Source organism: Oncorhynchus tshawytscha, linkage group LG21 (assembly GCF_018296145.1).
Source record: "Oncorhynchus tshawytscha isolate Ot180627B linkage group LG21, Otsh_v2.0, whole genome shotgun sequence".
In the NCBI taxonomy this organism is placed as follows: Eukaryota; Metazoa; Chordata; class Actinopteri; order Salmoniformes; family Salmonidae; genus Oncorhynchus; species Oncorhynchus tshawytscha.
In genome coordinates, this window is record NC_056449.1 from 28,156,780 (window position 1) to 28,183,943 (window position 27,164).

A 27,164-nucleotide genomic window follows, 5' to 3' on the forward strand; every position below is an offset into this window, starting at 1 on the left:
AGCGTGAAATAAGATACAGTTCACTCAAAAATCTATGATGGGATCAGGATAATGTATCAACCCCAGGCCATAAAATTCTGACTCTAACCAAGACCGGCGATCAGTACGATAATACTTCTCATTTCACAGTGATTTGTCCCATATAGAGCACTGAGGCCTCAGGACAGGTACACAATTCATGTTATACTATAAGAAATGTCACTTATTATTACTTTAAGTAGTGCTATGTTATTACTAAGTAATACTATATTACTAAGTAATGCTGTTATTGCTAGGTAATGCCATTACTAGTAATGCAATGTTATTACTAAGTAATGCTATTACTAAGTAATGTTATTACTAGTCATGTTAGGTTATTACTAAGTAATGCTGTTTTTGCTAGGTAATGCCATTACTAAGTAATGCTATGTTATTACTAGTAATGTTATTACTAAGAAATGTTATTACTAGTCATGTTAGGTTATTACTAAGTAATGTTAATATTAAGTAATGCTATGTTATTACTAGTAATGCTATTACTAAGAATTGTTATTACTAGTCATGTTAGGTTATTACCAAGTAATGTTATTACTAAGTAATGTTATGTTATTACCAAGTAATGCTATGTTATTACTAAGTAATGCTATGTTATTACTAAGTAATATTATTACTACATGTGATTCTGATATTTAAGTAATGTTATGTTATTACTAGTCATATTAGGTTATTACTAAGTAATGCTATGTTATTACTAAGTAATGCTATGTTATTACTAAGTAATGCTATGTTATTACTAAGTAATATTATTACTACATGTGATTGTTATTTTTAAGTAATGTTATTACTAGTCATGTTATGTTATTACTAAGTAATATTATTACTACATGTGATTCTGTTATTTTTAAGTAATGTTATTACTACAAGTTAAAGCTGGAATCCTTAAATGGTGAAACAGCCACGTCCGTTTGCGATATTACAACAAATCATTTACTGTAAACAACCAACACAGCTTTTTGCCCTCTGACATCATTGCATGTGCAATAGAAGAGCACAATAAGTACTGCGATTTATTCACCATGCTGCATGACACTCCTCCGCTCAGCAACGACAACAACAACAGCGGTGGGGGGGGCAATGGCGTCATTTCCCCTACTGCAGATTCCATCTTTAAGTTATGTTATTTCTATAATGTTATGTTAATATTAGCTAGGTTACTATATGATCACCTGCATTGACGATCCCATCAATCTCCAGTTTGGTGATGTCGCCACTGAACAGCGAGATCTTCTTGTCCAGAGCTTCGTTCCTCTTGAATTTGGTCGCCTTGACTGAATCACCTTGGAGACAGATGAACACCTGCTTCTGTCAACACTGTTAATAAGAACACTGTAATATCAACATGCGTTTACCGTTTATGTTGTCTTTCAACAATATCTATAGTGGACGCTCAGCGATGCTGCTTTCCAGTGTCTCACAGCTGTAGTCCTGGGGCCCGATAGACCTAATCACCTAGCATTAACTAAATGACAGTGTGTAGTGCTTGGCTGGACCAAACACATGTAAACCTGTGTTGTAGGACCCCAGAACGGGAGTTGAGAAACAACAATGGTTTAGAGCAGATGGAACGGCATGGAAACCATGCGTTTGATACCATTCCACTGACGCCGCTCCAGCCATTACCACGAACCCATTCTCCCCAATTAAGGTGCCACCAACCTCTGTCCACTGTGAGTGACTTGGCGGTCCACACAGGCACCACCTCCAGGGACAGGTAGGTAGTTCTGTAGTGCTTCCTTCTCTCCTCCTGACTCATATGGAGCAAGGCAGCTAAGGAAGAGGAGAGGGACAAAGAGTTGATGATTATGATCATTCCACTAATCAATGTGGGTAATGTAGGGACAACATAGTGAAAAGCTGTAGTGCCCTAATGGCTTGGTTGTAACCTAGTACCACATAAGGCCACGATGAGCCACTTCAAACTTTGAGTTGGCACCTACTTTTTTTCTATTGCAATTTAGGCCACACAACTTTGACAACTTTACTTTTCACACACAACAGGTCCTGTTGAGAAACCAAATTCTCAACATGAGCACCTATAGATTCTCACCCAGACTGTGTCTGTCTGCAGACTTACCCTTCACCTCGTTCCAGTCGCCTTTGGCTGAGTCAAGGTTTAGCCGCTCCAATCCCGTTGCCATGGCGAGATGGGCACTAAAGTGCAGGGACACGACCGCGGTGGTCACCCCAAGCGCGGCGAGGGCGATCCGATACAACGAACCGTACTTTCCCCCGGAGGGCGAGGCCTTGTTTTGCCCCTGAAACGAATCAAACGACTTCGCGGCAGCTGTAGTTGTTGAAAACTTCTCCACGCGGATTGCAAAATGAATATCCCCTGGGTTCAGAATGGCCTTGCACTTTGCAGGGCTGGAGTTCGCCGAACTCTGCCCACTTCGCACCAGCGAATAAACCTGACGATTTGCAACACCAAAAATGTTTCTAAATTTGGAGCACACACCGATATCACTAGTATGAAAGTCACCTCTACGACAGCGGGAAAATGGACCTATGGCTCTGATACGCGAAGACAGAGTTGACATTTGAAATGCCATGCTGCGAGTGTGATCCTGAAGTCAATCCGACACAGAACTACTAACGTTACGTCGGTGTCCGGTGTTTTTCAGTTCGGTAGTTAGTTTCGTTTTCGTTATTTAAAGCGCCTTTATCCAGTTTGAATTTTGGGGAAGAAATACTTGGCCATTTTGTTGTAAACAATGACGCATGGATTGTACCAAATGGGAGGGGAGCTATATGACCATAAGGAAAGTATGTATTGTTGTGTTGCTATAAAATACCTTGCAAGTTGAGTGTAAACAAATTAATTATTCAACAAATTAACCATCACCGTTCACTCGAATTATCAAGGCTGTGTGTGGAATGTGGATATAACGTATGGTAGGAGTTCAGTGTTTTATTTCATTTATTTTGTGAATTTTTCTCCCCATTTTCGTGATATCTAATTGGTAATTACAATCTTGTTTAATTGCTGCAACTCCCCAACGGGCTCGGGAGAGGTGAAGGTCCTCCGAAACACGATCCGCCAAGACGCGCTGCTTTTACACACTGCTCGCTTAGCCCGGAAGCCAGTCGCCCAACGTGTCAGGAGCTCTTGTGTTGAGCTGATCGAGTTTACTGTTTCTCTGTCTGACATTCACCGCCCTCTACTGGCCAACAGCTAGAATTACATCTTACTCTGTAACGTAATTTGTAGCCTAATTACATCTAGTGTATTTGTATTTATTATGGATACCCATTAGCTCCTGCCAAAGCAGCATATACTCTTCCTGGGGACCAGGAAAACAATTAAGGCAGTTTATGCAATTTTAAAAACATTACAATACATTCAGATTTCACAACACACTGTGTGCCCTCAGGCCCCTACTCCACCGCTACCGCATATCTACAGTACTAAATCCGCGTGTATAGTGCGTATGTTATCATGTGTGTGTATGCATGTATCTGTGCCTACGTTTGTGTTGCTTCACAGTCCCCGCTGTTCCATAAGGTGTTTTTTTAAATCTGTTTTTTAAATCTAATTTTACTGCTTGCATCAGTTACCTGATGTGGAATAGAGTGCCATGTAGTCATGGCTCTATGTAGTACTGTACGCCTCCCATAGTCTGTTCTGGACTTGGGGACTGAGAAGAGACCTCTTGTGGCATGTCTTGTGGGGTGTGCATGGGAGTCTGAGCTGTGTGCCAGTAGTTTAGACAGCCAGCTCGGTGCTTTCAACATGTCAATACCTCTCATAAATACAAGTAGTGATGATGTCAATTTTTCCTCCACTTTGAGCCAGGAGAGACTGATATGCATATTATTAATATTAGCTCTCTGTGTACATCCAAGGGCCAGCCATGTTGCCCTGTTCTGAGCCAATTTCAATTTTCCTAAGTCCTTTTTTGTGGCACCTGACCACATGACTGAGGTGCGACAAAACTAGGGCCTGTTGGACCTGCCTTGTTGATAGTGTTGTTAAGAAGGCAGAGCATCGCTTTATTAAGGACAGACTTCTCCCCATCTTAGCTACTGCCAGGGTTGTACATTTTTGGGGAATATTCAGAGGTGGAAACTTTCTGGGAATATATGGGAATTAACAGGAAAATATGGGAATTAATGGAAATATATGCAAATGAATATTAATACCATTTAAATGTAGAAGTTTTTTGCATTGGATATATTTACCATATCATATGGAGACAGAAACATAAACCCTTTACCTTATCATAGTAGACATAATTGCAAATGATTAAATCCTTCCAATATAATTTTTTTAAAACTATTTAGTTACGAATTTAACTTTAATTAAATGAGTTGACTCTTCACATGGGATGATTTCACTGAACTGCAAAAGAATATAGGAATATTGATCCATCGCATCTCCCAAAAATGTTTTCAACATACATCTGTAAAATGATAGTCTGTCTTCCTCTCAGTCTTCCATGTCTTCTCCCTGGACCTCCTCAATGTCCACCTCGTGAACATCAGACTAAGGCCTCATCTTCACTGTCACTTTCCACCTTGTTGAGGATGTCTCGTTGTCAGGCTCAAAAAGCCACAAATTTGCCCAGATGGCCACCAATTCTTCAACCCTTGTATTTGTCAGCCTGTTGCGTCCTTTGGTGTGTTTGTTCCCAAACAAGGACCAGTTGCGCTCTGAGGCGGCTGATGTTGGTGGGATTTGGAGGATGATGGATGCAACAGGGGAAAGAGCCTCAGATCCACAAAGTCCCTTCCACCAGGTGGCTGATGAGATATGTTGGCACGACTGCTATATTGCATTTCCATCCCAAAGCCCTTGCTTGGAAGTGTACTTCGCCAGACTGCCAAGAACCTTGTCCTCATCCAGGCCAAGGTGGCGAGACACGGTAGTGATGACACCATAGGCCTTGTTGATCTCAACAGTGAAGTGGGCAGGGCAGTACTGATTTCTTCTCTTAAATCTGCAAGCAGAGTCTGAACATCATATAGGTTGGCATTGTCTCCCTCAATCTGTGCAATGGATAGCTTTTTACTATCATTATTTAAATAATTGATCTTTGTTTCATAGTATAGGTTATTTTTATTTAGTTCTGTCACATTATTTCTTCATTTGCAGTACATTTACCAATCAGCTGGGCTGCCAGACTTATTTGCCATACCTTTTGCCTCATCCCTCTCAACTATACAATTGTTCAATTGTTCATCAATCCAAGGGGATTTAACAGTTTTTACAGTCATTTTCTTAATGGGTGCTGCTTATTAATAACTGGAATAAGCAATTTCATAAATGTGTCAAGTGCAGCATCTGGTTGCTTCTCATTACACACCACAGACCAGCAAACATTCTTTACATCATCAACTTATGAATCACTACAAAACTTCTTGTATGACCTCTTCTACTCTATATTAGGCCCAGCCTTTGGAACGTTGGTTTTCCTAGATATGGCTACTATATTGTGATCACTACATCCTATGGATTTGGATATGGCTTTAAAGCACATTTCTGCAGCATTAGTAAAGATGTGATCAATACATGTGGATGATTTCATTCCTGTGCTGTTTGTAAATACCATGGTAGGTTGACTGATAACCTGAACCAGGTTGCAGACACTGGTTACAGTTTGAAGCTTTTTCTTGAGTGGGCAGCTTGATGATATCCAGTCAATATTTAAATCACCCAGAAAATATACTTCTCTGTTGATATCACATACATTATCAAGCATTTCACACATATTATCCAGATACTGATTGTTAGCACTTGCTGGTCTATAGCAGCTTCCCACCAGAATGGGCTTTAGGTGAGGCAGATGAACCTGTAGCCATATTACTTCAACAGTATTTAACATCAGATCGTCTCTAAGCTTTACAGGAATGTGGTTCTGAATATAGATCGCAACACCGCCCCCATTGGCATTTCTGTCTTTTCGGTAGATGTTATAACCATGTGATGCTAGTGTAACCAATGTGAAATGGCTAGCTAGTTAGCGGTGGTGCGCGCTAATAGCGTTTCAATCAGTGACTCACTCGCTCTGAGACCTGAAGTAGTTGTTCCCCTTGCTCTGCAAGGGCCGCGGCTTTTGTGGAGCGATGGGTAACGATGCTTCGTGGGTGTCAGTTGTCTATGTGTGTAGAGGGTCCCTGGTTCGAGCCCGGGTAGGGGCGAGGGGACGGACTAAAGTTAAACTGTTACACTACCACTGTATCATAAAGGTATTATCCAAGTGAATTTCAGAGATAGTCAGAATAGGAATGTCATCTGTTACAAGACTTCATGGACCTTGTTTCTTAGGCTACATATGTTAATATGGGCTATTTTTAGCACTTTTCTGGGTTGCTTGATTGTTTACTGGGAAGCTTATCAGAAGTAGACTTACTCGTGTTATTTATATTGGAGCTGATAGTACAGGGTGAGCTGCACATAGTGATCGTCCTACTATTGCACACTGCCTCGGTGTTAACAGTGTAACTCTGAATCATAGGCTCATGATTACTGCATACAATAGCTGTAGGATAAATGGAAGTATTTGGTGCAATTAGGGATACATAAATTAAATTATTGATATTGTGTTTGCCACTAGGATCATGTACATTTAATGCAGCATTATGACGACTCATTGTCACAATGGTAGGGATTAACTGAGCTGGTCTTGGATCATTGACCAGTCATTGTTTCAACGCAGCCTTGAAATGCGTGGACAGAGTCCAGAAGCCAAGATGATTTGGATGGACTCCGTCATTCCTGTAGAGTATCTTCTGTTTCCAGAAGGTGTCAAAGTTAACTATAAAAGTAACCAGCAGAGCCACAGTAGTCTTTTATGGGTTTCTGCTGCAACTCTCTGTTTATCACTTTAACTATACATTCATGTACATACTACCTCAATTGGGGGCGACCAACCAGTGCTCCCGCACATTGGCTAACCTGGCGATCTGCATTGTGTCCTGCCACCCACCAACCCCTCTTTTTACGCTACTGCTACTCTCTGTTCATCATATATGCATAGTGACTTTAACCATACCTACATGTACATACTATCACAATCAGCCTGACTAACCGATGTCTGTATGTAGCCTCGCTACTTTTATAGCCTCGCTACTGAATATAGCCTGTCTTTTTACTGTTGTTTTATTTCTTTACTTACTTATTGTTCACCTAACACCTTTTTTGCACTATTGGTTAGAGCCTGTAAGTAAGCATTTCACTGTAAGGTCTACACCTGTTGTATTCGGCGCACATGACAAATAAACTTTGATTTGATTTTAGCCAGATGTGTAATGCCAGCAGTCTGCTGAATGTTTCACACCCGCGGCCCAACGATGGTACTGGACCTGAAATGATTGGCTGTTTTTTGGAGTCTTTTAATGCTAAAATCAGTTCTTTCAAATCCATTTTCAAATGTTCCGAGCTAGCCCTCCTGAAAAGAAAAACAATACACGTGTTGCTTAGAACACATCTCCTCTTTGCTCATCTGCCATGTTGTGTTGCTACCATGTTGTGTTGTTGTCATGTGTTGTTGCCGTGCTATGTTGTTGTCTTAGGTCTCTCTTTATGTAGTGTTGTGGTGTCTCTCTTGTCGTGATGTGTGTTTTGTTCTATTTATTATTTTTTTTCAATCCCAGCCTCCGTCCCCGCAGGAGGCCTTTTGCCTTTTGGTAGGCCGTCATTGTAAATAAGGATGTGTTCTTAACTGACTTGCCTAGTTTAATAGGCAAGGGGGTATAGTAAACAAATAATAATTTGACAAACTGGAGACATTTTGTTAGTCCCCACAAGGTCAAATGCTATTTCTAGGTGGTTTAGGATTAAGGTTAGAATTATGTTACGGATTAGTTTTAGGGTTAGGAGCTAGGGTTAGTTTTAGGGTTAGGAGCTAGTGTTAAGGTTAGGGTTAGGGTAATAGTACGGGTTAGAGTTAGGGAAAATAGGATTTTGAATGGGACTGAATTGTGTGTCCCCACAAGGTTAGCTGTACAAGACTGTGTGTGTGTGTCCATCACATGTCAATTGACACACAGCCTACTGCAGGTGGTTCCCCAATTTGCGGGGGATTTTATTTGGCCAAGTTTCCTGAGCTCTATAAAGTTTTTTACATTTTTTATATTGTTCGACATTAAAAGACTGTAAAAACACCAGAAAATCAGCTCCTAGTGATTTTAATTTGGGAAATCTGTTCCAAAGTATTCCCACTCATAATAGAGAGACACTAAGCCAGGTTTGAAATGAGTATGTTTTAGTCAAATATTACATCTGTTTGGGCTTCTTGCGGTCAATTTGCAGTCTACAGATGATCTGGCCCTCTGACCATCTGCCCATGAAAAAAAAACGGTCCGCGGCTGAATCTAGTTGATGAACCCTGGTCTACTTTATGGATCACATGACCCTCCCTTCCCCTACCCACCCTCCCCAGACTGCTACAGAACCAATGAGACTGACATACGGTCATTATAACTGACACACACACACACATAGAGCTAAATTCAGTGTCACTGTCACTGTCACTCACACTTCCGGTGGCCGGAAACTGACAAAGGAGGAACACCCTTTTCAGCACTGACATGTGCACCACATATCATACATAGACCACAACTCAAGACCCAACCCAACAGAGAGAGAGGGGAAGTGGAATAGGCAGGTTTCACCAAATGAGTCCAGAAGGGTAGTTTCACAGAACAAGCAGAAGAAGGGTAGTGGGTCTTTTTTTAAAGAAGCTGCCAGAGTCCCCTGCATTTTGGACGGTGGAGAAGGTAAGATGCACAAGAGTGTGTAGCAAATGCGAGACGGACTGTGTTGTTTGTGTGACAGTGTTTTGCCCGGGGTCTCAGAGAGAGATAGAGAGTTGTCTTTCTGGTCGATTGTGATGTTGGAGAATGGGACAGAGGGATGGATGTGAACAGTATATGACTGCAGTAGGCTTCTATTCTATCGATGGGCCAAAACTCTGACTCCTTTGCTGTAAGTAGAACAAGACAACTAGTCAAGTTACAGAGTGCTTAACCTTACACCATGTTGTTATTACCATACTGACATGACACACACACACACACACACACACACACACACACACCAGTGGAGGCTGCTGAGGGGAGAACGGCTCATAATAATGGCTGGAACGGAGCTAATGGATTGGCATCAAACACCTGGTGTATTTGATACCATTCTACTGATTACACTCCAGCCATTACCACGAGCCTGTCCTCCCCAATTTCGGTGCCACCAACCTCCTGTGCACACACACAGTTGGACATTTGATGGGGTTGGGTTGGGTAGGAATGGGTTGGGTAGAGTCGGGTAGAGTTGGGTAGGGTCTGAAAGCGGAAGTATGCATCCAGAATGATTGCTGAAGTTAGAAATAGGAAGTGTGTGTGTGTGTGTGTGTGTGTGTTGTCATATTGAACTTGTCAGAAGAACCCAGTCATCTAGGGTGTGTGTGTGTGTTGTCATAGTGAACTTGTCAGAAGAACCCGGTCATCTAGGGTGTGTGTGTGTTGTCATAGTGAACTTGCCAGAAGAACCCGGTCATCTAGGGTGTGTGTGTGTGTTGTCATAGTGAACTTGTCAGAATAACCCGGTCATCTAGGGTGTGTGTGTGTTGTCATAGTGAACTTGTCAGAATAACCCGGTCATCCAGGGTGTGTGTCTGTGTGGGACGTGTGGTTGGGATTCGAAAGTATGTTTCATGTGACATACATCCACATTTTCTGTCCTCCCCTTCACACGTTCTTTCTCTCATTCTTTTTCCCAACCCAACACTTGTTTCTCCCTTACTATTCTCTCTCTCTCTCTTTCTCTCTCTCTTTCTCTCTCCTTCTATTTCTCTCTCTCTCAGTATGGCAGCGTGGGACCTGTCAGTTGCGGTGGAGGACCTGGGAGCTGATGCTCCGCCCATCACTGTCAGTGTGACCTCTGACCTACACATAGGTGGGGTCATCCTCAAACTGGTGGAGAAGTCACGTGAGTCACACACACACACACACACACACACACATACGTATTCAGATAGTGCACACTGTATGGTGGAGACCAGCAATCTCCCTATCCTACACAGCATTGTATAGAGGTGATATTCACTCATATGATCCACCACAAGTAGATCCCAAGGCACTGACTGTGTGGGTGATGCATGGCGGACATGTTGTGTCAGAGGGCTCACCAGTTTCCTCCCCTGTGCAGAGGTAAAGCGCGACTGGTCGGATCATGCCCTGTGGTGGGAGCAGAAGCAGCAGTGGCTCCTGCGAACGGCCTGGACCCTTGAGAAGTGTGGCATCCAGGCAGATGCCGGGCTCATCTTCATGCCCCAGCACAAGCCCCTGAGGCTGGGCCTGCCCAACGGACTGAACCTCAGGCTCCGGGTCTGCTTCTCTGGGACTGTGTTCCGCACTGTGCTGGGCATCTGCAAGATGCTGAGTGAGTTCAGAAATCAATTACTTTATTTTCTCTTTCCAATAAGTTTGTTTTCACATCAACATAACAAAGGAATCCACAATCTACCATATGACCTGCTTAAAGTTTTAAGTGAAAGAAAGTTTGGCACTCCACAAAAAACTTTTTCACCCATCCCTCCATTCTTTCTCCTTCCTCTCTGGTTCCAGACATCCGACGGCCAGAGGAGCTGTCCCTGCTGCGACCTGTAGAGGAGAAGAAGAGGAAGAAAGTTAGAGACTTGTCAGAGGAACTGTATGACCTCACAGAAGTGCCTCTCACCTCAGGTACACATTATGACATCATCATGTCCCCATCGACCCTCAGCTGACCAATCACAATATGAAGAGCAGAACCTGCATCGTTATGTCTGACTAATTATTAGAATAACTAAGCTTGCTTAAAGCTTATGTAACTCAGTAATTGCTATAGTAGCAGTAGTAGTAGTAGTAGCAGTAACAGTAGTAGCAGTAATATTAGTAGTAGTAGTAGTAGTAGTAGTAACAGTAACAGTAGTAGTAACAGCAGTAGTAGTAGTAGTAACAGTAGTAGTAACAGTAGTAGCAGTAATAGTAACAGCAGTAGTAACCGTATTAGCAGTAACAGTAGTAGTAACCGTATTAGCAGTAACAGTAGTTGTAGTAGTAGCAGTAACAGTAGTAGTAACCGTATTAGCAGTAACAGTAGTAGCAGTAATAGTAACCGTAGTAGCGGTAACAGTAGTAGTAACAGTAGTAGTAGTAACAGTAACAGTAGTAGTAGCAGTAGTAGTAGTAGTAACAGTAGTAGTAAGAGTAGTAGTAGTAAGAGTAATAGTAGTAGTAACAGTAGTAGTAGTAAGAGTAATAGTAGTAGTAACAGTAACAGTAGTAGTAGTAGTAGCGGTAGTAGTAACAGTAACAGTAGTAGTAACAGTATTAGCAGTAACAGTAGTAGTAACAGTAGTAGTAGTAGTAACAGTAGTAGTAGTAGTAGCGGTAGTAACAGTAACATTAGTAGTAACATTAACAGTAGTAGTAACAATAGTAGTAGTAGTAGTGGTAGTAGTAACAGTAGTAGTAGTAGTAGTGGTAGTAGTAACAGTAGTAGTAGTAACAGTAGCAGTAACAGTAACAGTAGTAGTAGTAGTGGTAGTAGTAACAGTAGTAGTAGTAACAGTAGCAGTAACAGTATTAGCAGTAACAGTATTAGCAGGAACAGTAGTAGTAGTAGTAGTAACAGTAACAGTAGTAGTAACAGTATTAGTAACAGTAACAGTAGTAGTAACAGTAACAGTAGTAGTAACAGTAGTAGTAGTAGTAATAGTAGTGGTAGTAGTAGTAACAGTAGTAGTAGTAGTAGTAGTAGTAACAGTAACAGTAGTAGTAACAGTATTAGCAGTAACAGTAGTAGTAGTAGTAATAGTAGTGGTAGTAGTAGTAACAGTAACAGTAGTAGTAACAGTATTAGCAGTAACAGTATTAGTAGTAGTAGCAGTAGTAGTAACAGTAGTAGTAGCAGTAACAGTAGTACTAGTAGCAGTAGTAGTACGATCTAGATATCTTCACTATTTGACCCAATATTGGCCCGGTCCTGTTTCCCTTCCTACCCAGTGTCCCGCCCCTGCTTGTATAATGGAATGCCTGCCCATTTCGCTGACTCCCCTAAGACTGAGAAGGTGTACAAGATGCTGTCAGTCTCCCAGCCTGCTCCTGCCCCAGAGGCCATCGCTAAGCTGTACCACCCCGCCAGTGTGGTAGACAAGGCCCATATCCACAGCAGGTAGACACACACACACATTTCTCTGTCTCGATCTTCACTTCACTCTGTCGTCGTCCTAAGTACTTTCTCTCTCTCCTATCTCAGGTGGCTGGACTCTTCTCGTTCACTGATGGAGCAGGGAGTTCAGGAGAATGACAGACTCTGGCTGCGCTTCAAATACTACTGCTTCCATGACCTGGAGCCCAAGGTGTGTGTGTTCGTGTGTGTGTGTGTGTGTTCGTGTGTGTGTGTGTGTGTGAGTGAGTGAGTGAGTGATATACCGAATGGAAAGTGATAGTTGAATTAGAAATAGGCTCTAAAATAGAAGTGTGAACTCTACTCTGGAATCTAACCATCTGGGTTTCACTGACTCACTTCTGTGACCTCTTCTGACCTCTCTCTCTCATCTTTTTCTCACTCTTTCTTCTCTCTCCCCTTTTGTCTCTCCTTCTTTCTCTGCCGCCTCACCTCTTTCTCTCTGCCCCTTCACCTTTCTCTCTCTCTGCCCCCTCACCTTTCTCTCTCTGCCCCCTCACCCCTCTCTCTCTCTCTCTGCCCCCTCACCCCCTCTCTCTCTCTCTCTCTCTGCCACCTCACCCCAACCCCTCTCTCAGTATGATGCGGTGCGTCTGACCCAGATGTATGAGCAGGCTCGCTGGGCCATCCTACTGGAGGACATAGACTGTACTGAGGAGGAGATGCTGCTGTTTGGAGCTATACAGGTACACAGAATGGATACTTCCTAGACATGTGCCTTCATTCTAATACCTGAACCCCATCAAGCATTCACCAAAAGAGAGCATCAACTGTCAAAATGAGCTGCTGTCATTTTAAACCAGATGTAACATGTTCACAATTACGTACTGACATGTAACTGGCCCTTGTTGTCCTAGTTCTAATGTGCTGTAAGTATAACTATGACTACCTCTCTCTTGTCATCTTCAACCCTCCCCCCCCAGTACCACATCAACAAGCTGTCCCTGTCGGAGCCCCAGACGATGACCTCTAGTCCGGCCATGGATGACCTGGACTCAGCCCTACAGTGCCTGGAGGTCAAGCTGGACGGGGCGAACAGCAGCCCCCAAGACATGCTGGTCAGAACTCTTTATTTCCCACAATATTGTTAGGGTTTTCTTCTTCCTCTTCCTCTGAAGAGGAGGTATAGCAGGGATCGGACCAAAATGATGAAAGATAAACACGAACAATACAAAACAATAAACGTAACGTGAAAACCTAAACAGCCTTATCTGGTGCAAACAAACACTGAGACAGGAACAATCACCCACGAAACACTCAAAGAATATGGCTGCCTAACTATGGTTCCCAATCAGAGACAACGATAAACACCTGCCTCTGATTGAGAACCACTCCAGGCAACCATAGACTTTTCTAGATAACCCCACTAACCACAATCCCATAATCTACAACAAACACCTAGACAAAACACACCACATAAATAACCCATGTCACACCCTGGCCTGACCAAAATAATAAAGAAAACACAAAATACTAAGACCAGGGCGTGACAAATATATTGTATTGTGAGTCAAAATATGATATGTATTTCAGTTATGTATTTGAATTATAAATAAAGTAGCGTAGCCCTTTCCTGTAGTCAAATGACCAAATCCCCTCTGGTGTTTCTAAATCAAACGGATTGGTTATGTTTCTATCTTCTGTGATGTATATAAAGTGTAATATTGGGATGCAAACTCAAATATCTGACATGCTTCTTTTTTTGAAGACCATAACCTTGTGTTGGAGGTGTGTACTTTAGTTTCAAAGTAGATTTGTTTAAGACCACCAATAAACTGTCGGTGTGACTCTGATTTAGCCCCCTGCAGTAAAAGGTTAAATTAAGCTGAATTCAATTATAATATATTTTTTATCGACACAGATGCCAGAATTATTTCCCATGCCTATTTGAAAAGCAGATGTCAAACAAGGAATCATTTGCATGTTGCTTTGGCTTCCACACAGGAGAACCTGACCGCCCCAGAGCTGAATGATTATTTGAAGATATTCCGGTAAGATCCGACATTTGTGTGAAAAAATGTCTGATTCCTCATTTCCCTGCACTATTTTTAGACTGGAACACACAAAATTGTACACACACAAACATGCATTATCAGCACATGCACACACCCACCCACCCACAAAGTCATTCCCACAGCATGTAAAGCTGTAATAACAGTGTACTTCTGTTTGAGGCCCAAGAGGTTGACTCTGAAGGGATACAAGCAGTACTGGTTCAAGTTTAAGGATGCCTCCATCTCCTACTATAAGAGCAAAGAGGAGAGCCTGGGAGAACCCATTCAACAGATCAACCTCAAAGGTATGAAGCAGACACTGAGGGAGAATCTCAATTACATTTCCTTGATTTCTTGCATCCTCTCTCCTGGCCTCTTTCCCAAAACCCATTGGATGAGAAGGTCAGAGGAGAAGGAATCAAGGAAATGCAATTGATGTTCTCCCTTAGATCAATTGTCTTTAGTCTCTTTCACCTACTTATACTAACAGTACAATGACCTTATACACACAGTACAATAACCTTTCACCTTTTCAGGCTGTGAGGCTGCTCCAGATGTGAACGTTGCTGGACAAAAGTTCTGCATCAAACTTCTGATCCCAGCTCCAGAGGGCATGAACGAGGTCTACCTGCGCTGTGAAAATGTGGGTTACACACACACAAACACAGACACACACAAACTGCGAGATACGTAAGTACTACATTTCTTACAATATTTGTTGAAAGGGTAGATAAGATCCACTATAAGGTCCAAGATCTTGCCCATAACTGTAGTCTCTCTCTCTCTATCTATCTATCTATAGGAGGAGCAGTATTCCAGTTGGATGGCAGCGTGTCGTCTGGCCTCTAAAGGGAAGAGTCTGGCAGACAGCTCATTCCAGAGTGAGGTCCAGAGCATCCGATCCTTCCTGGCCATGCAGCAGACCAACCCCAACACACACACAGATGACAGCATGAGCATCAACACACACAGCCTGGTCTCTCCACGCTACAGCAAGAAGTACAAGACCAAACAGGTACCAAGTAGAGCTTGGTAACTGCCAAAATAAAGGAAACACCAACTTGAAGGGTCTTAATGGGGCGGTGAGCCAGAACAGCTTCAATGCACCGTGGCAAAGATTCTTCAAGTGTCCGGAACTCTATTGGAGGGATGTAACACCATTCTTCCACGAGAAATTTCATAATTTAGTTTTGTGTTGATGGTGGTGGAAAATGCTGTCTCAGGCGCCGCTCCAGAATCTTCTCTAAGTGCTCAGAGAGCTGATGACTGGGACGGCCATGGCATATGGGTTACATCATTTTCATGCTCATCAAACCATCCTTTGATCACTCGTGCCCTGAGGATGGGGGTATTGTCATCCTGAATAGAAATGATTTACCATAGGTTGAAGGTGATCACTCAGAATGGCTGTGTATGTATTGGCGTTTACCTGACCCTCTAAAGGGATGAGAGGACCTAACCCATGCCAGGAAAATTACACTTCACAATAGAGCTGCCAGAACCCTCATTTACTCAAGTGTGTGCTTTATTTTGGCAGTTGTCCAACATAGTACCACACAGTTGAGTCATTTTTGAGACCATTTTATTTCCTTCTAACCCCACATGACCCTCTCTCTCTCTCTGGCCATGCCCAGTTGACCCCTCGTATCCTGGAGGCATATCAGAACGTGGCTCAGCTCTCCCTGACTGACGCCCTCCTCCGCTTCCTCCAGATCTGGCAGGCCCTGCCTGACTTTGGTATCTCCTTGGTGGTGGTGAGGTAAGGCGGATCTGGCAACCCAGTGTATCACACGTTTCACAGCAGGCTATTCTCGGTACCTAGAATCAAATCTTGCGTGCACTAGCTGGGCAGTTACCACAATTTACATTGATGTTAACAGTCTATCACCAAAGATTAGTGAGAGGCTAATGGCTGGCTAAGGTTAAGTTGTTGTGGTGAAGTTGAGTCTAGTGGCTGGTTTAAGGATAAGTTGTGGTGAAGTTGAGTCTAGTGGCTGGTTTAAGGATAAGTTGTTGTGGTGAAGTTGAGTCTAGTGGCTGGTCTAAGGATAAGTTGTGGTAAAGTTGAGTCTAATGGATGGTCTCTGACCCGTTCAGGTTTAAGGGCAGCAGGAAGGACGAGGTGCTGGGCATCACCCCCAACCGCCTGATCCGTATCGACCTGGGGGTGGGAGAAGTGGTCAAGACCTGGCGCTACAACAACATGAGGCAGTGGAACGTCAACTGGGACATACGACAGGTGACCAGACCCGTCAATCAAACAATCAAAATGTTCACATTTTTCTGCACACAATCTCCTTTAGTAATCTGCATCACCAAATACACACTGAACTCTGTATCCCTTTTTCCTGGTCATTTAGCTTTGCTCGTCTTGTGTGTTTGTGTTTGTTTTACGAACCCACAGGTGGCCATAGAGTTCGATGGGAACGTGAACATAGCGTTCAGTTGTGTGACGGCTGACTGTAAGATCGTCCATGAGTTCATTGGAGGCTACATCTTCATGTCGACACGCAGCCGCGAGCAGAGTGACACACTCAACGAAGAGCTCTTCCACAAGCTGACGGGAGGCCACGAGGCTCTGTGACACCCTCACCCAGTAATATACAGCAGCTATAGCCCTAGAAGCAATCTATACATCCATACAGCAGATACACCAGTGGACAGTTTGAGTGTTATAGGGTGCGGCTGCAGCAGCCTTGAAGAGAAATGACAACCAGTCCACGCTGGGATCCTAACAGACATGCAGTTGACTATTCAATAAATCAAGGAAGAGGTGACCCATGAATAGAAAGTTATAGAAAATGATTAACAATGTAATGAATTGTCAATTCTGAAATCCAGAATTAAATATGTTTATTGACATACATAAAAAAGTTGACCATTTTAATTTCCCTATGAGGCATTTGGCTTGATGGTTGAATGTCCTCGAGTATGGTGGCAGTTTCCGGAAATGTTGCTAAATGCACAGGAAGCCACAGGAAGGCATGCGGTGTGTGTGTGTGTGTTTTCCTATCTCTGTGGAACAGTTGAGACTGTCCGTTGACAAAACCACAGCTTGTGCCTTCTGCTTCCCATCTGATAGATAGCATCCTTTTGTGTCTTCCAGTCATGTGACAGTGTTATCAGGAACACCCGTCAGTCTCTGTGCCTGTACTGTGGCCTGTATGGTAATAGAGCTGTTGTTGAGGGTGTTTTCAGACTAATGGAGATAGTCTTCATTCAGTCTTCGGGTTCTGGTTCCGAACAGTATCCGTTTCCATGGAAACAGTCTAGACAGAACTGGAAATCGACAGCTGTCTGATGACAAACTCAGCCATGTCTTTTACCTCCGAAGCGCAGATAAGCCTCTTCACCTACTCCAGTGGCAGAATACTCTCTAAAACAGATGATTTATATCATTTGTAAATATTCACTTCCCTCTCTATCCATCCCATCTAACATCCTCCCCTTCGTGAGTGTGTGTCATGTGTGAGGTACTCACATGTGGGTCTTAGTTTTAGGGCGGGGAAGTAGTTTCCCCCTCAGTATCCCCACGTGTCAGCAATACACCGTTCTCCAGCCAGAAGGACTGGATAGCCTCTGCACAAAAACCAGAAACACATAAAGAAAAATACTTATGCATTTAGACAACGACAGCACTCTGATACTTTAAGTTATCAGACAAGGCTTTGAGGACATCAGTGAATATGGCCAGGTCACAGTCTCTCCTCATGCCTGGAGCAAAGGGAGGATACAGACATCAAAGGAAGCCCATCTATGAGAGGCTCTATGGCAAGTTTCCCAGACCCAGATTAAGCATATTCCAGGACTTAAAAGCACTTCAAGAAATCATTAATTGAGCATGCTTGTAAAGCTAGGAGTAGGCTATTAAGCCTTCCCAGAAAGCCCTCCTTATTTGGGCAACAAATAATTTCACAGTGCTTAGGGACAAATCAGACTGGGGTGAGGGGTGGTCCAAAACACGGGAGGGTTGCCAACCTTTTCTTTTTTCTTTTGGGAGGGTAGTGCGTTTTTTGGGGGGACACAGGGGAGGGTAGTGTGTTTTTGGGGGACAGAGGGGAGGGTTTCGTGTTTTTGGGGGGGGGACACAAGGAAGGGTTGTGTTTTTGGGGGGGACACGGGAGGGTTGTGTGTTTTTTTCTGCAGCTCAGCCCAACACCCCACAGTTTACAACAATATTCACATGAAAATCTGTTGCCAACTGAATGGAAAACTAGCTATAGACACCCTAAAGACTCTGGCAAGTCCACCAGTCCAGTGTCACTTGATTATGCCTGCACATCATGGTTCACCAGCAGCCACAAACATCTAAAGAATAAGCTACCAGCCAAACAAACTTGTAAGAATTGTACTTAAAACCACATCATACTCATCTGGAGATTCAGCATTTTTTCGTCTCTATGTAATTGTTTATGTATTTATGTAAAAAAAAATATTTAAAAAAGGGACCACAATGGAAATAAATCCCCAACTTTACGGTGCAATCCCGGTCATTTTAGTGGTATGTATGTTTTTTCCCCCCGGACAAAATCAATCAATCAATCCAAACTTTTTTGTGCACTCAGTGTAAATGAGGAGTAAAGATTGTAAGGGTGCATGTCATGTTTATAGTGCAGCAATATGAAATGATGGAACAGTGGGATTAAATAAGATGCTTTTATAACAGGATTTATGTGAAGTTCCATCTGATTGGCTCCATAGTGCAGAGCAAAGGACAGAGACTTGGACAGGCGAGCATCCTTGTGCTGAAAGACAACACATGCACACTTGTGATTACCCACATAAACAAAATACTACAGTATACCATGGTATAAATACTATAGTATTCACTTTTGTGTTTTTACGGACTTTACTTTAGTAGTATTCACTAAAGTCTGCAAAAACACTACAGTGAATACTGTAGTATTTACTGTAATATACTATAGTATTAAAAGTGAACTACAGTACAAATACTGTAGTATATGCTATAGTAATTAATGTAGTATTTTTGCAGATTGTAGAATACTTTAGTATTTACTGTAGTGTTATATGCAAACTGTACAATACTGTTGTATTTACTGTAGTGTTTTCTCTGACATTACTGTAGTACAGCGATATTGAACTCATTTTCCCACGGGGGCTGCATTCAGTCTTCAACGGGTTTGTTTATATTTCTTTGCCATCAACATTTTCTATAAATTGTCCATCGTTATTGGAATTGCCATGCTCCCTGACTGTCTAGTGATTATTAGCGAGCTGGACAGTCGAGAAACTGTATTAATAAAGGTTTATTATCAATTTGTTTTTAGTCCTTTTTAAGTATATTGAGTTAATTGTGGTAGGCCTATAGTATTATACAGTATACTACAGTTCACTATAGTAAGTACTGTAATATTCTATAGTAAACATTTAGTATTTTTGTTTATGTGCGAGTCTGTGGTGGTAACTCACACCAGCTAACTATAACACCACCACTCAATATAGACTTGCAAAACGAGAGGCTTCCAACACTCTGCTACTTGCTAGAATATAATAAACGTCCTCAAGTTAGTCTTATGTCACGTTCACAAGGAAACTCGTACGACTTGCTAATTCTTTGAACGCGGCACGTGATTAACTACAACTAGTTAACAAGTCGGACATTTCCGAGTTTCCTAGTTCTGATTTGCATTTGAATACTTCATTAGAGAAGGGCTAGCGAAAGACAGAAATATGAAACATCCCAAAGTGGACTAATGTCAGTCTATTTTCTCACCTCTTCACGATTACCTGACTTCTCCCTTCCACGTCCTCTTCCTCCACTGACCATTTACAGTACAGTTCTTTCTGTCGGTTCAATGTGGAATGGATCTCTCTCAACTCTCATAACATTAAGTTAGACAGCAAGGCAAGCTACCACAGTAATTAAAACGTTATGGTGCCCGGCCTGCCTACTGCCATGCCTACTAAAGAAAGGTTTGCATATTCAAAGCGCAAATGTTGAATGTTCTTACGGAAGCACAATAAATTACTGTGTTAAAACTCACTGGCAAAATATAGATTGACATATATAGTTAAAAATAATTGCACGAAATGTAAAAAAGCAGGCACTTTGTTCAGACTCCAACCAGTAGGTGCCAGTAATGGGCTTTGTCCCTTTGTTTTGTGTCAATAAAGAAAAGAGGCTACGTTTTTAGCAGGTAAGAATATCTTGTAGCAGCTGGCTAATGATAGATTTAAATATAACAATGGTGTTTCAAACTACATTTTGGTACATGTCCCGATAAAGGCGTTATCAAGTGATCTAAAATATGTTTATTTAGAGATGTACGGGCTAAAATGGTCATTATTCAGTATTAGCAAGCTACCAGTTAGCTTGCTAATATTGGTCCAGAGAGTATCAAATAGCTATAAACCTCGCATAACTGGTAAATATTCAAATACATGAATCATTTGTGTTTATTGTGCACTTACTCGCTACTAAGAAACTGTATTGTTTTCTATTGATGAATAACAGTGCTTGATGTGTAGCTATTGAAAATTACGGATATATTTTCTTGCCTTTATCATGCATACAAGGAGGGTAACCAGTGCCTGAGGACTAGCGAGGCGATATCCTCAATTAGAATCCTAGAGTGAAACATTTACGCACTTGTCTCTATGTAAACTCAGTATTCCCGGACAGGTTATTAACAGTCCGAATGTTGAATAAACTTCCCCTTTAACTTACTTTACCTGTTGTCCACTTAATTTGACTTTATGTAGGAGGTAATCTGAGACAAAATAGCCACAGGGAAGTGTTATTAGCCCGTTTTTCATACACTGGTCTGTACAAGTATATGGTTGGTATTTCCGGTTTTTATTTTCAATACTGATGCAATTCACACGTACAACCTACCAGCGCCGCAAAAGTCGGTTTAACAACCCATTCCATCCTCCTACCGCCAAAAGGACTAACAGCAGGTACTACTGGTAAAGTATATGTAAATATAGTTTTATTCAACATTGTCTAGTAGAGACTATTGCGTGTTTTTTTAGGGTAACTTCAGTCAGATTGATAATCCATGGAGTAACCATGGCAACAGTCTGTTGAGACAAGGGAGGCAGTCCAAACCGACTTCTCTGAGCAGACTGATTGCCAGTGTGAGGGAGCACACTGTCACATTCCAGTAGGTGCTTCACTGGTTCTTTCTTTCTTTCTCTGTCTTCCTATCCATCAGATCTCCTTGTAATTCACTCTCTCTTCCTTCTCTCTCCCTCCCCTCTTCTCTCTCCCTCCCCTCTTCTCTCTCCCTACCCCTTCTCTCTTCTCCACTCCCTCGCTCTTTCTGTCTCCCTTCTCTCTCTACAGTAATGGAGTTCCCCCGGCACGCCCTGCAGCTCCTGTCAGGCCTGCGTTCTCAGCGTCAGCGTGGGTTCCTGTGCGACTGCACCGTCTTCGTGAGTTCCTCACGTTTCCTGGCCCACCGTGCTGTCCTGGCCTCCTGCTCTCCATTCTTCCACATGTTCTACTCTGATCCCCCAGGGGGCACCGGGGCCAGCTCGGTCACGCTGGACGGGGACATCGTGACGGCGGCGGCGTTCGGCCTGTTGTTAGACTTCATGTACGAGGGTGTGCTGCGGCTTGAGGCCCCTCCCCCAGCAGAGGACGTGCTGGCGGCGGCAAGCTTCCTCCACATGAACGAGGTGGTCCGGGTGTGTAAGAGACGGCTACAGCACCGACCACCACCAGCTGAGGCAGACAGCACGCGCCCGGAGGAGAGTGGAGTGGCGGTGGTGGGTGCAAGTGGACCCGGAGTTGGCATGGTGGCAACAGGAGCTGCCAAAGTGATGGCGATGTCAGTGTCTCAGTCTGCGTCAGTTGCGATGCAGAGAAGCCAGTTGGGCTGTTATACGAGGTCAGAGAGGAGGGTGGAGGTTCATGCACACGCCCCTCTGAGTCCTGACATGGCCGACACCACCCAGCCGGGCATGGACCACGCCCTCCTTCATGTGGGTGAGCTGGTTACCCTTTCCTCCGGTCCCTCTCTCAGGCTGGGAGGTCAGAGAGAGGTTCAGGGGGGCTCGGCCCTTTGCAGCCCCTGCAGCTCCACAGAGTCATACAATCTCAGCAGCCACCATCGCCAGCCCTCTTCATCAGCAGGTACATCATCAGTGGTACCTGTGACCCAGACTGATGGCTCCAGCTCCATGGTGGGGATACTGACCCAGTCTGACCACAGCAGCTCCTCCAGCCCAGAACAGGACAGCCATGACCCTGTCTCTAACAAGAGCACAGTAATCACACCAGGCATGCAATGCCAGCAGCATGGTCTCAGTATCAACACACACCCTCAGATTAGAATACAGCCTCCACACTCACTCCTCACCTCACCTCCCAACCTGAACCTTGTAACCCATCAGGGCCAAACCTCAGCCCTGTCAAGGCCTGACGGGCTGCAGCATGGGGGGTCAGAGAGGGAGAGCAAGGAGGCTAGTGAACACTCTGACATGGGGACTGTGGGTGTGGAGGAGGTGGAGCAGGGGGAAGGGGTGAAGGTAAAGGTGGAGGCCATAGTGATCTCAGATGAGGAGTTTGAGGAGATGGAAGGAGTGATGATAAGGAGAGGAATGAATGGGGGTAGAGAACGAGGGATGATGGAGGTAGAGGACAGGAATGTTTTTAACGACGATAATAAAGACAGAGATGAACTAAACAACCCCCACTTCATCCCTCCTCACCCCCACCACGCCTCACTCCAGATGACCCACTCCCACCCCTCTGAGCCTTTCTCCTTCTCCTTCTCCCCCTCCGGACCCAGCTCCACTTCTTCTGATGCTCCCCCTTTCCCCTCCTCCCTCTTCCCCTCCGTGGGCCAACATTCCGACCAGCCCGTCTACTTCCAGGATTCCATGGGGAACTATGTCGAGGACGTCCCCACGTGCAGTGTCTGTGGAAAGACGTTCTCGTGCGCGTACACCCTGAGGCGACACGCCATCGTGCACACACGTGAGCGTCCCTACGAGTGCCGCTACTGTTACCGTAGCTACACGCAGTCAGGTGACCTGTACCGCCACATTAGGAAGGCTCATGACTCCAGCCTGCCAGCCAAACGCAGTAAAGGAGACACTGAGGAGGGCCAGCCTCCACACAGCTAACACACACAGCTAGCTGTATACTTCTCCATGCTACGGAGAATGACACATTATTTATGCCTTCCCCCTTCCAACACCAGACATCCTGGTCTTGCATGTCCATGGCAATGATCTGAGATACTTCCAAACGGTCTGGGATACTTCCCATGATCTGGGGCACTTCCAAACGGTCTGGGATACTTCCCATGATCTGGAGCACTTCCAAACGGTCTGGGATATGTCAGATACGTGTTTCCCTCCACCAGGATGGTCTTTTCAGACATTCCCATTCCCGGGACTGAGTGGGCCCGGTGCTCAGTCAACAAGCTGGTGCTGGCTGGTGGTGTTTTAGCTATTTTAAATGGGACTTTCAGGACTTTTGTCTTTTACATATTGTACCAGTTGTCTTACTATGACCTCAGTGCCAAAATACTTTGTGTACTGTACTATGTTATATATTCCAGATAAATTGGCAGTTGTCAAGGGTACTGTTTTTTTGTCAACACTAATAGCGTAATGGTCTGTGATACTTCTACCTGTAAGTCTCCATTGTTGCCAACTTTTACGATTGGCTGAATATCACTACTACTTCATTGCTGTGAATAGAACACATTTCTTCAGTCTAACATACTTCCATTGGAGTACTGTTCAATAAATGACTTCCAACACGATCTGTATCACAATGGTCTATAATATGAGTATAATTGATGACAGAAAAATACAACAAAAAGAACACGGTACAATAGTAACATTAGTCACAAGAAGCAGCAGGCACAATTCACCCCTATGGATCTGTAAAAGATAGTGTCCACTACAACACTAGGGACTGTGAGGAGTGTTCTACCCATTGTCCATTATTCCTATTTTTACAAACTAAGCAATGGCTACTGAAAACACAACCAAAATGTGTTTAGAGGCAGTCTTCAGCATGAAAAGGAGGGTAGAAAAGGGATTGATCTTCTTTGCTTTGGCCTCTTCCATGTCAGTCATCCACTGGCCCATGTATCTGTCAAATATGAATAATGTTATTACCCATGGGCCATGTATGGTAATACATCACTGGGGCCGAGCTCCCTGCCATCCAGGACCTCTATACCAGGCGGTGTCAGAGGAAGGCCTTAAACATTTTCAAAGACTCTAGCCACCCAAATCATAGACTGTTCTCTCTGCTACTGCATGGCAAGCGGTACCAGAGCGCCAAGTCTGGGACTAAAAGGCTCCTTAACAGCATCTACCCCCAATCTATAAGACTGCTGAACAGTTAGTCAAATGGATATCCTGACTATTTGCATTGACCCCCTTTTTATTTGCACTGACTCTCTTGCACCGGCTCTATGCACACTCACTGTAAACTACCCACACATTCACACATACTACACTCACACTCTTTCACATCACATACGCTGCTGCTACTGTTTATCTATCCTGATTGCCTAGTCACTTTTACCCTAACCTACATATTATATACTACCTCGTACCACTGCACATTTACTCGGTACCGGTACTCCTTGTATATAGCCTCGTTTTTGTTATTTTATTGAGTTACTATTTCCTTTTTGCAATTTTTCTTACTTTTTAACTCTGCATTGTTGGGAAAGGGCTCATAAGTAAGCATTCACGGTAAAAATGTACACCGGTCGTATTCGTCGCATGTGACAAATACAATTCAATTTTGATTAATGGAGTAAAACAAATTATTGTATTACACACACCGCTTCTGCCAGATCCGGCCAGGCCATTGCCATGACGATGCCATCATCAGAGTTGGGCGAAGTCTCGAGGTTCCAGTAGGTGACTTTATGGAACACTGAGGACACCTTCACAGTCCTGTCCTGGACACACACATTACCTCACATATAGCATTACTGTCAGTGTGTGAAGAGTTTAAATATGCAATATAGTGTTATACAGTATGTGTTCCTGCTGCAGACAATGGAAAAGGAAGAGTTTCATATTTCCTGGTTGGTGTGTGGGGTTCACAGCTCAAAAACGGATTATAGCTATCTTCTTTGAGTTGTTGCCCAGTGGCAAGAGCTTGTGGACATTGGTTGGTGATTACAGATAGATTAGAGGAGATTCTGACAGCATTCTTTGTGAGTTGTTGACCTGCTACAGTAGATTATGTGGATGTTGGCCAGAGTGATGATTTTGGCAGTGTTTACTGTTTACCTCCTGGTCAGAGCCTGATTTGTTGACCTCTCTCAGCACCAGGCCTGTGTAGCCCTGTGGACAGCTGACCTCCTGACCTTTTAACCCACGACCCCTGAACGACACCGTTTTCTCTGTGGAAAATGTGGAATAGACACACAAGCCGTATTAAAGTAATCTGTATTGACAGTAGGCTACACAGCACTCTGTGACATCAGATGTTGGTCTTCCACAGTCTATGTACAGAATGCATGCAGCTACTGCTGCCTCTATGTACCATGTTTTCGGTCTTTGATGGTGGCTGTGAAGAACTGGGACACCTCTGCAGGCCCGTCATGCTCTATCTCACAGGGCAGCAGGTGAACAGAGGGGCATTCTGCCTGGCTCACTGAGTCCAGCTGTAATGTGGTCACACTGCAATTGGATGACATCCTGAAAGAGTGGCAAAAATGTCCAAAACAAGTATATGGCCCATATTCACTATCATAGATACCAACATGTTCTCTGTATGGACACTTAGGTATCACACTTCGATGGAAGTAAATGGTGTGGTGAATTCAGTGTTTATCTTTAGCGGCTGTAGAAAGTTACTTCCTCGGTCAAAGTGAAAACACAACACAAGAAGTGCATGGGAACCCACGACCAGGGAGGTAGGCCGTCTTTGTAAATAAGAATTTGTTCTTAACTGACTTGCCTAGTTAAATAAATACTACAAAGCAAGATCAATGAGTTAGCCAGCTAACTTTGATAAACAACCTGAAATTAATGTTTATTTTTTGGGTAATTAAGAAAGCTACATTTAGATGTGTCTTTGGTTGTTGCCAATTTCAAACGTAACTTTCTAAAAAAAAAAAAACGTTTCAGAATATTTTTGGCAAGTTAGCTGGCTAAGTCATTGATCTGCCTTTATAGTATACCCCTTTACGGAAAATGAATGCACTGCAGCGAATTCTCAAAAAGGACTTAAATATATCCTTATCAACCCGATGATAACAGTATAATTGGTCAAACGTTGGTTTATCGTTAGCTAGCTAGCTTGTCTAGTCAATGACAATGGACTGATTCCCTTGCTCAGCATTCAGATAGATTTTCTAAGGCACTTTCGCAAACAAATTTCAAACATTTGGTTAAGAATACTGATACAGTATGTGGCCTGAAAAAAACAGTTACACTATACAGTAATGACTCAACCATAAATACAAATCAAAATCAAATGTATTTATTTAGCCCTCCTTACATCAGCTGATATCTCAAAGTGCTGTACAGAAACCCAGCTTAAAACCCCAAACAGCAAGCAATGCAGGTGTAGAAGCAGACTTCTACATTTTTCTAAAAAGGATCTTTGTTTCTTTTAAGAGAGAAAGAAGAAGACAGTGGTCCTTGTCAAATCCAAAGGTAAGATCACTGCAGACTGCACTTAGGTATCCATAGATACAACTTAAAAAGGTTAGCTACTCGCACTATTTATAACCTAACCTGTACTATCTGTCTTTTCAGCCATATATGAAGACTTGGACAGTTTCTCTGCTGCATATCTCAATATTTACCTTTCAACGGTCCAGATTTCTAATGTTCTCCTCCAATTTCAATGAGGGCAAGTAAACTTCGACGTGAATGGATAAGAGCGTCTTCTTCACCACAGAAAGATATGCTTTTGGCGCGTGCAGTCTCAACTCATTTGGGGTATGCTGCCCCCTACTTTGCTGGAGTGGTAATTATATCTCAATCTCAAAACAGCATTT

The 27,164-nt window shown here is 43.3% G+C and overlaps 4 protein-coding genes across 8 annotated transcripts in view; 2 read left to right on the forward strand and 2 right to left on the reverse strand.

The window, feature by feature from the left end:
* The window catches only part of macrod1 (mono-ADP ribosylhydrolase 1), a 153,057-nt gene extending 150,469 nt beyond the window's left edge, over positions 1–2,588 (reverse strand). For both annotated transcript variants that reach the window (XM_042303288.1, XM_042303289.1), the window contains exons 1-3: positions 2,114–2,588; positions 1,696–1,806; positions 1,206–1,316 (exon numbers count right to left, since the gene is read on the reverse strand). In XM_042303288.1, coding sequence (XP_042159222.1) covers positions 1,206–1,316; positions 1,696–1,806; positions 2,114–2,588 — 697 coding nt within the window. The remainder of the gene's footprint in view (positions 1–1,205; positions 1,317–1,695; positions 1,807–2,113) is intronic.
* fermt3b (FERM domain containing kindlin 3b) lies at positions 147–17,068 on the forward strand. Of its 3 annotated transcripts, none has more exons than XM_024383279.2 (15): positions 147–167; positions 9,840–9,964; positions 10,184–10,417; positions 10,603–10,719; positions 12,025–12,193; positions 12,278–12,380; positions 12,787–12,894; positions 13,132–13,266; positions 14,153–14,199; positions 14,383–14,507; positions 14,739–14,845; positions 15,005–15,217; positions 15,837–15,961; positions 16,300–16,441; positions 16,607–17,068. In XM_024383279.2, the coding sequence occupies exons 2-15, from the start codon at positions 9,841–9,843 to the stop codon at positions 16,784–16,786; spliced, it is 1,929 nt and encodes a 642-aa protein (XP_024239047.1). In that variant the 5' UTR covers positions 147–167; position 9,840; the 3' UTR covers positions 16,787–17,068. The 3 variants fall into 3 exon arrangements, with proteins under 3 accessions (XP_024239047.1, XP_024239045.1, XP_024239044.1); XM_024383277.2 differs by lacking the exon at positions 147–167 and adding an exon at positions 2,719–2,802; XM_024383276.2 differs by lacking the exon at positions 147–167 and adding an exon at positions 8,571–8,757.
* rnaseh2c (ribonuclease H2, subunit C) lies at positions 16,880–27,091 on the reverse strand. Of its 2 annotated transcripts, XM_042303290.1 has the most exons (6): positions 26,970–27,091; positions 25,700–25,854; positions 25,444–25,556; positions 24,987–25,106; positions 17,684–17,781; positions 16,880–17,578 (listed from the first exon to the last, which is right to left on the reverse strand). In XM_042303290.1, the coding sequence occupies exons 2-5, from the start codon at positions 25,851–25,853 to the stop codon at positions 17,740–17,742; spliced, it is 429 nt and encodes a 142-aa protein (XP_042159224.1). In that variant the 5' UTR covers position 25,854; positions 26,970–27,091; the 3' UTR covers positions 16,880–17,578; positions 17,684–17,739. The 2 variants fall into 2 exon arrangements, with proteins under 2 accessions (XP_042159224.1, XP_024239050.1); XM_024383282.2 differs by lacking the exons at positions 16,880–17,578; positions 17,684–17,781 and adding an exon at positions 23,948–24,280 and having other exon boundaries at positions 26,970–27,089.
* Positions 20,277–23,945, forward strand: zbtb3 (zinc finger and BTB domain containing 3). Its single transcript, XM_024383280.2, has 2 exons — positions 20,277–20,360; positions 21,512–23,945. Exon 2 carries the CDS (start codon positions 21,514–21,516, stop codon positions 23,296–23,298), a length of 1,785 nt encoding a protein of 594 aa, XP_024239048.1. The 5' UTR covers positions 20,277–20,360; positions 21,512–21,513; the 3' UTR covers positions 23,299–23,945.
* Positions 27,092–27,164: the final 73 nt, after the last annotated feature.

Excerpts from the sequence above, each read along its gene's own strand:
- fermt3b (XM_024383279.2), top strand. The coding sequence starts at position 9,841 with ATGGCAGCGTGGGACCTGTCAGTTGCGGTGGAGGACCTGGGAGCTGAT. Across the intron at positions 10,720-12,024 it reads AGAAGTGCCTCTCACCTCAG|TGTCCCGCCCCTGCTTGTAT; the intron begins GTACACATTATG and ends CTTCCTACCCAG. Across the intron at positions 12,895-13,131 it reads TGCTGTTTGGAGCTATACAG|TACCACATCAACAAGCTGTC; the intron begins GTACACAGAATG and ends CTCCCCCCCCAG.
- zbtb3 (XM_024383280.2), top strand. The coding sequence starts at position 21,514 with ATGGAGTTCCCCCGGCACGCCCTGCAGCTCCTGTCAGGCCTGCGTTCT.
- rnaseh2c (XM_042303290.1), bottom strand. The coding sequence starts at position 25,853 with ATGTCATCCAATTGCAGTGTGACCACATTACAGCTGGACTCAGTGAGC. Across the intron at positions 25,557-25,699 it reads CATCAAAGACCGAAAACATG|AGAAAACGGTGTCGTTCAGG; the intron begins GTACATAGAGGC and ends CATTTTCCACAG. Across the intron at positions 17,782-24,986 it reads GGCCGGATCTGGCAGAAGCG|AGGCTATCCAGTCCTTCTGG; the intron begins GTGTGTGTAATA and ends GTTTTTGTGCAG.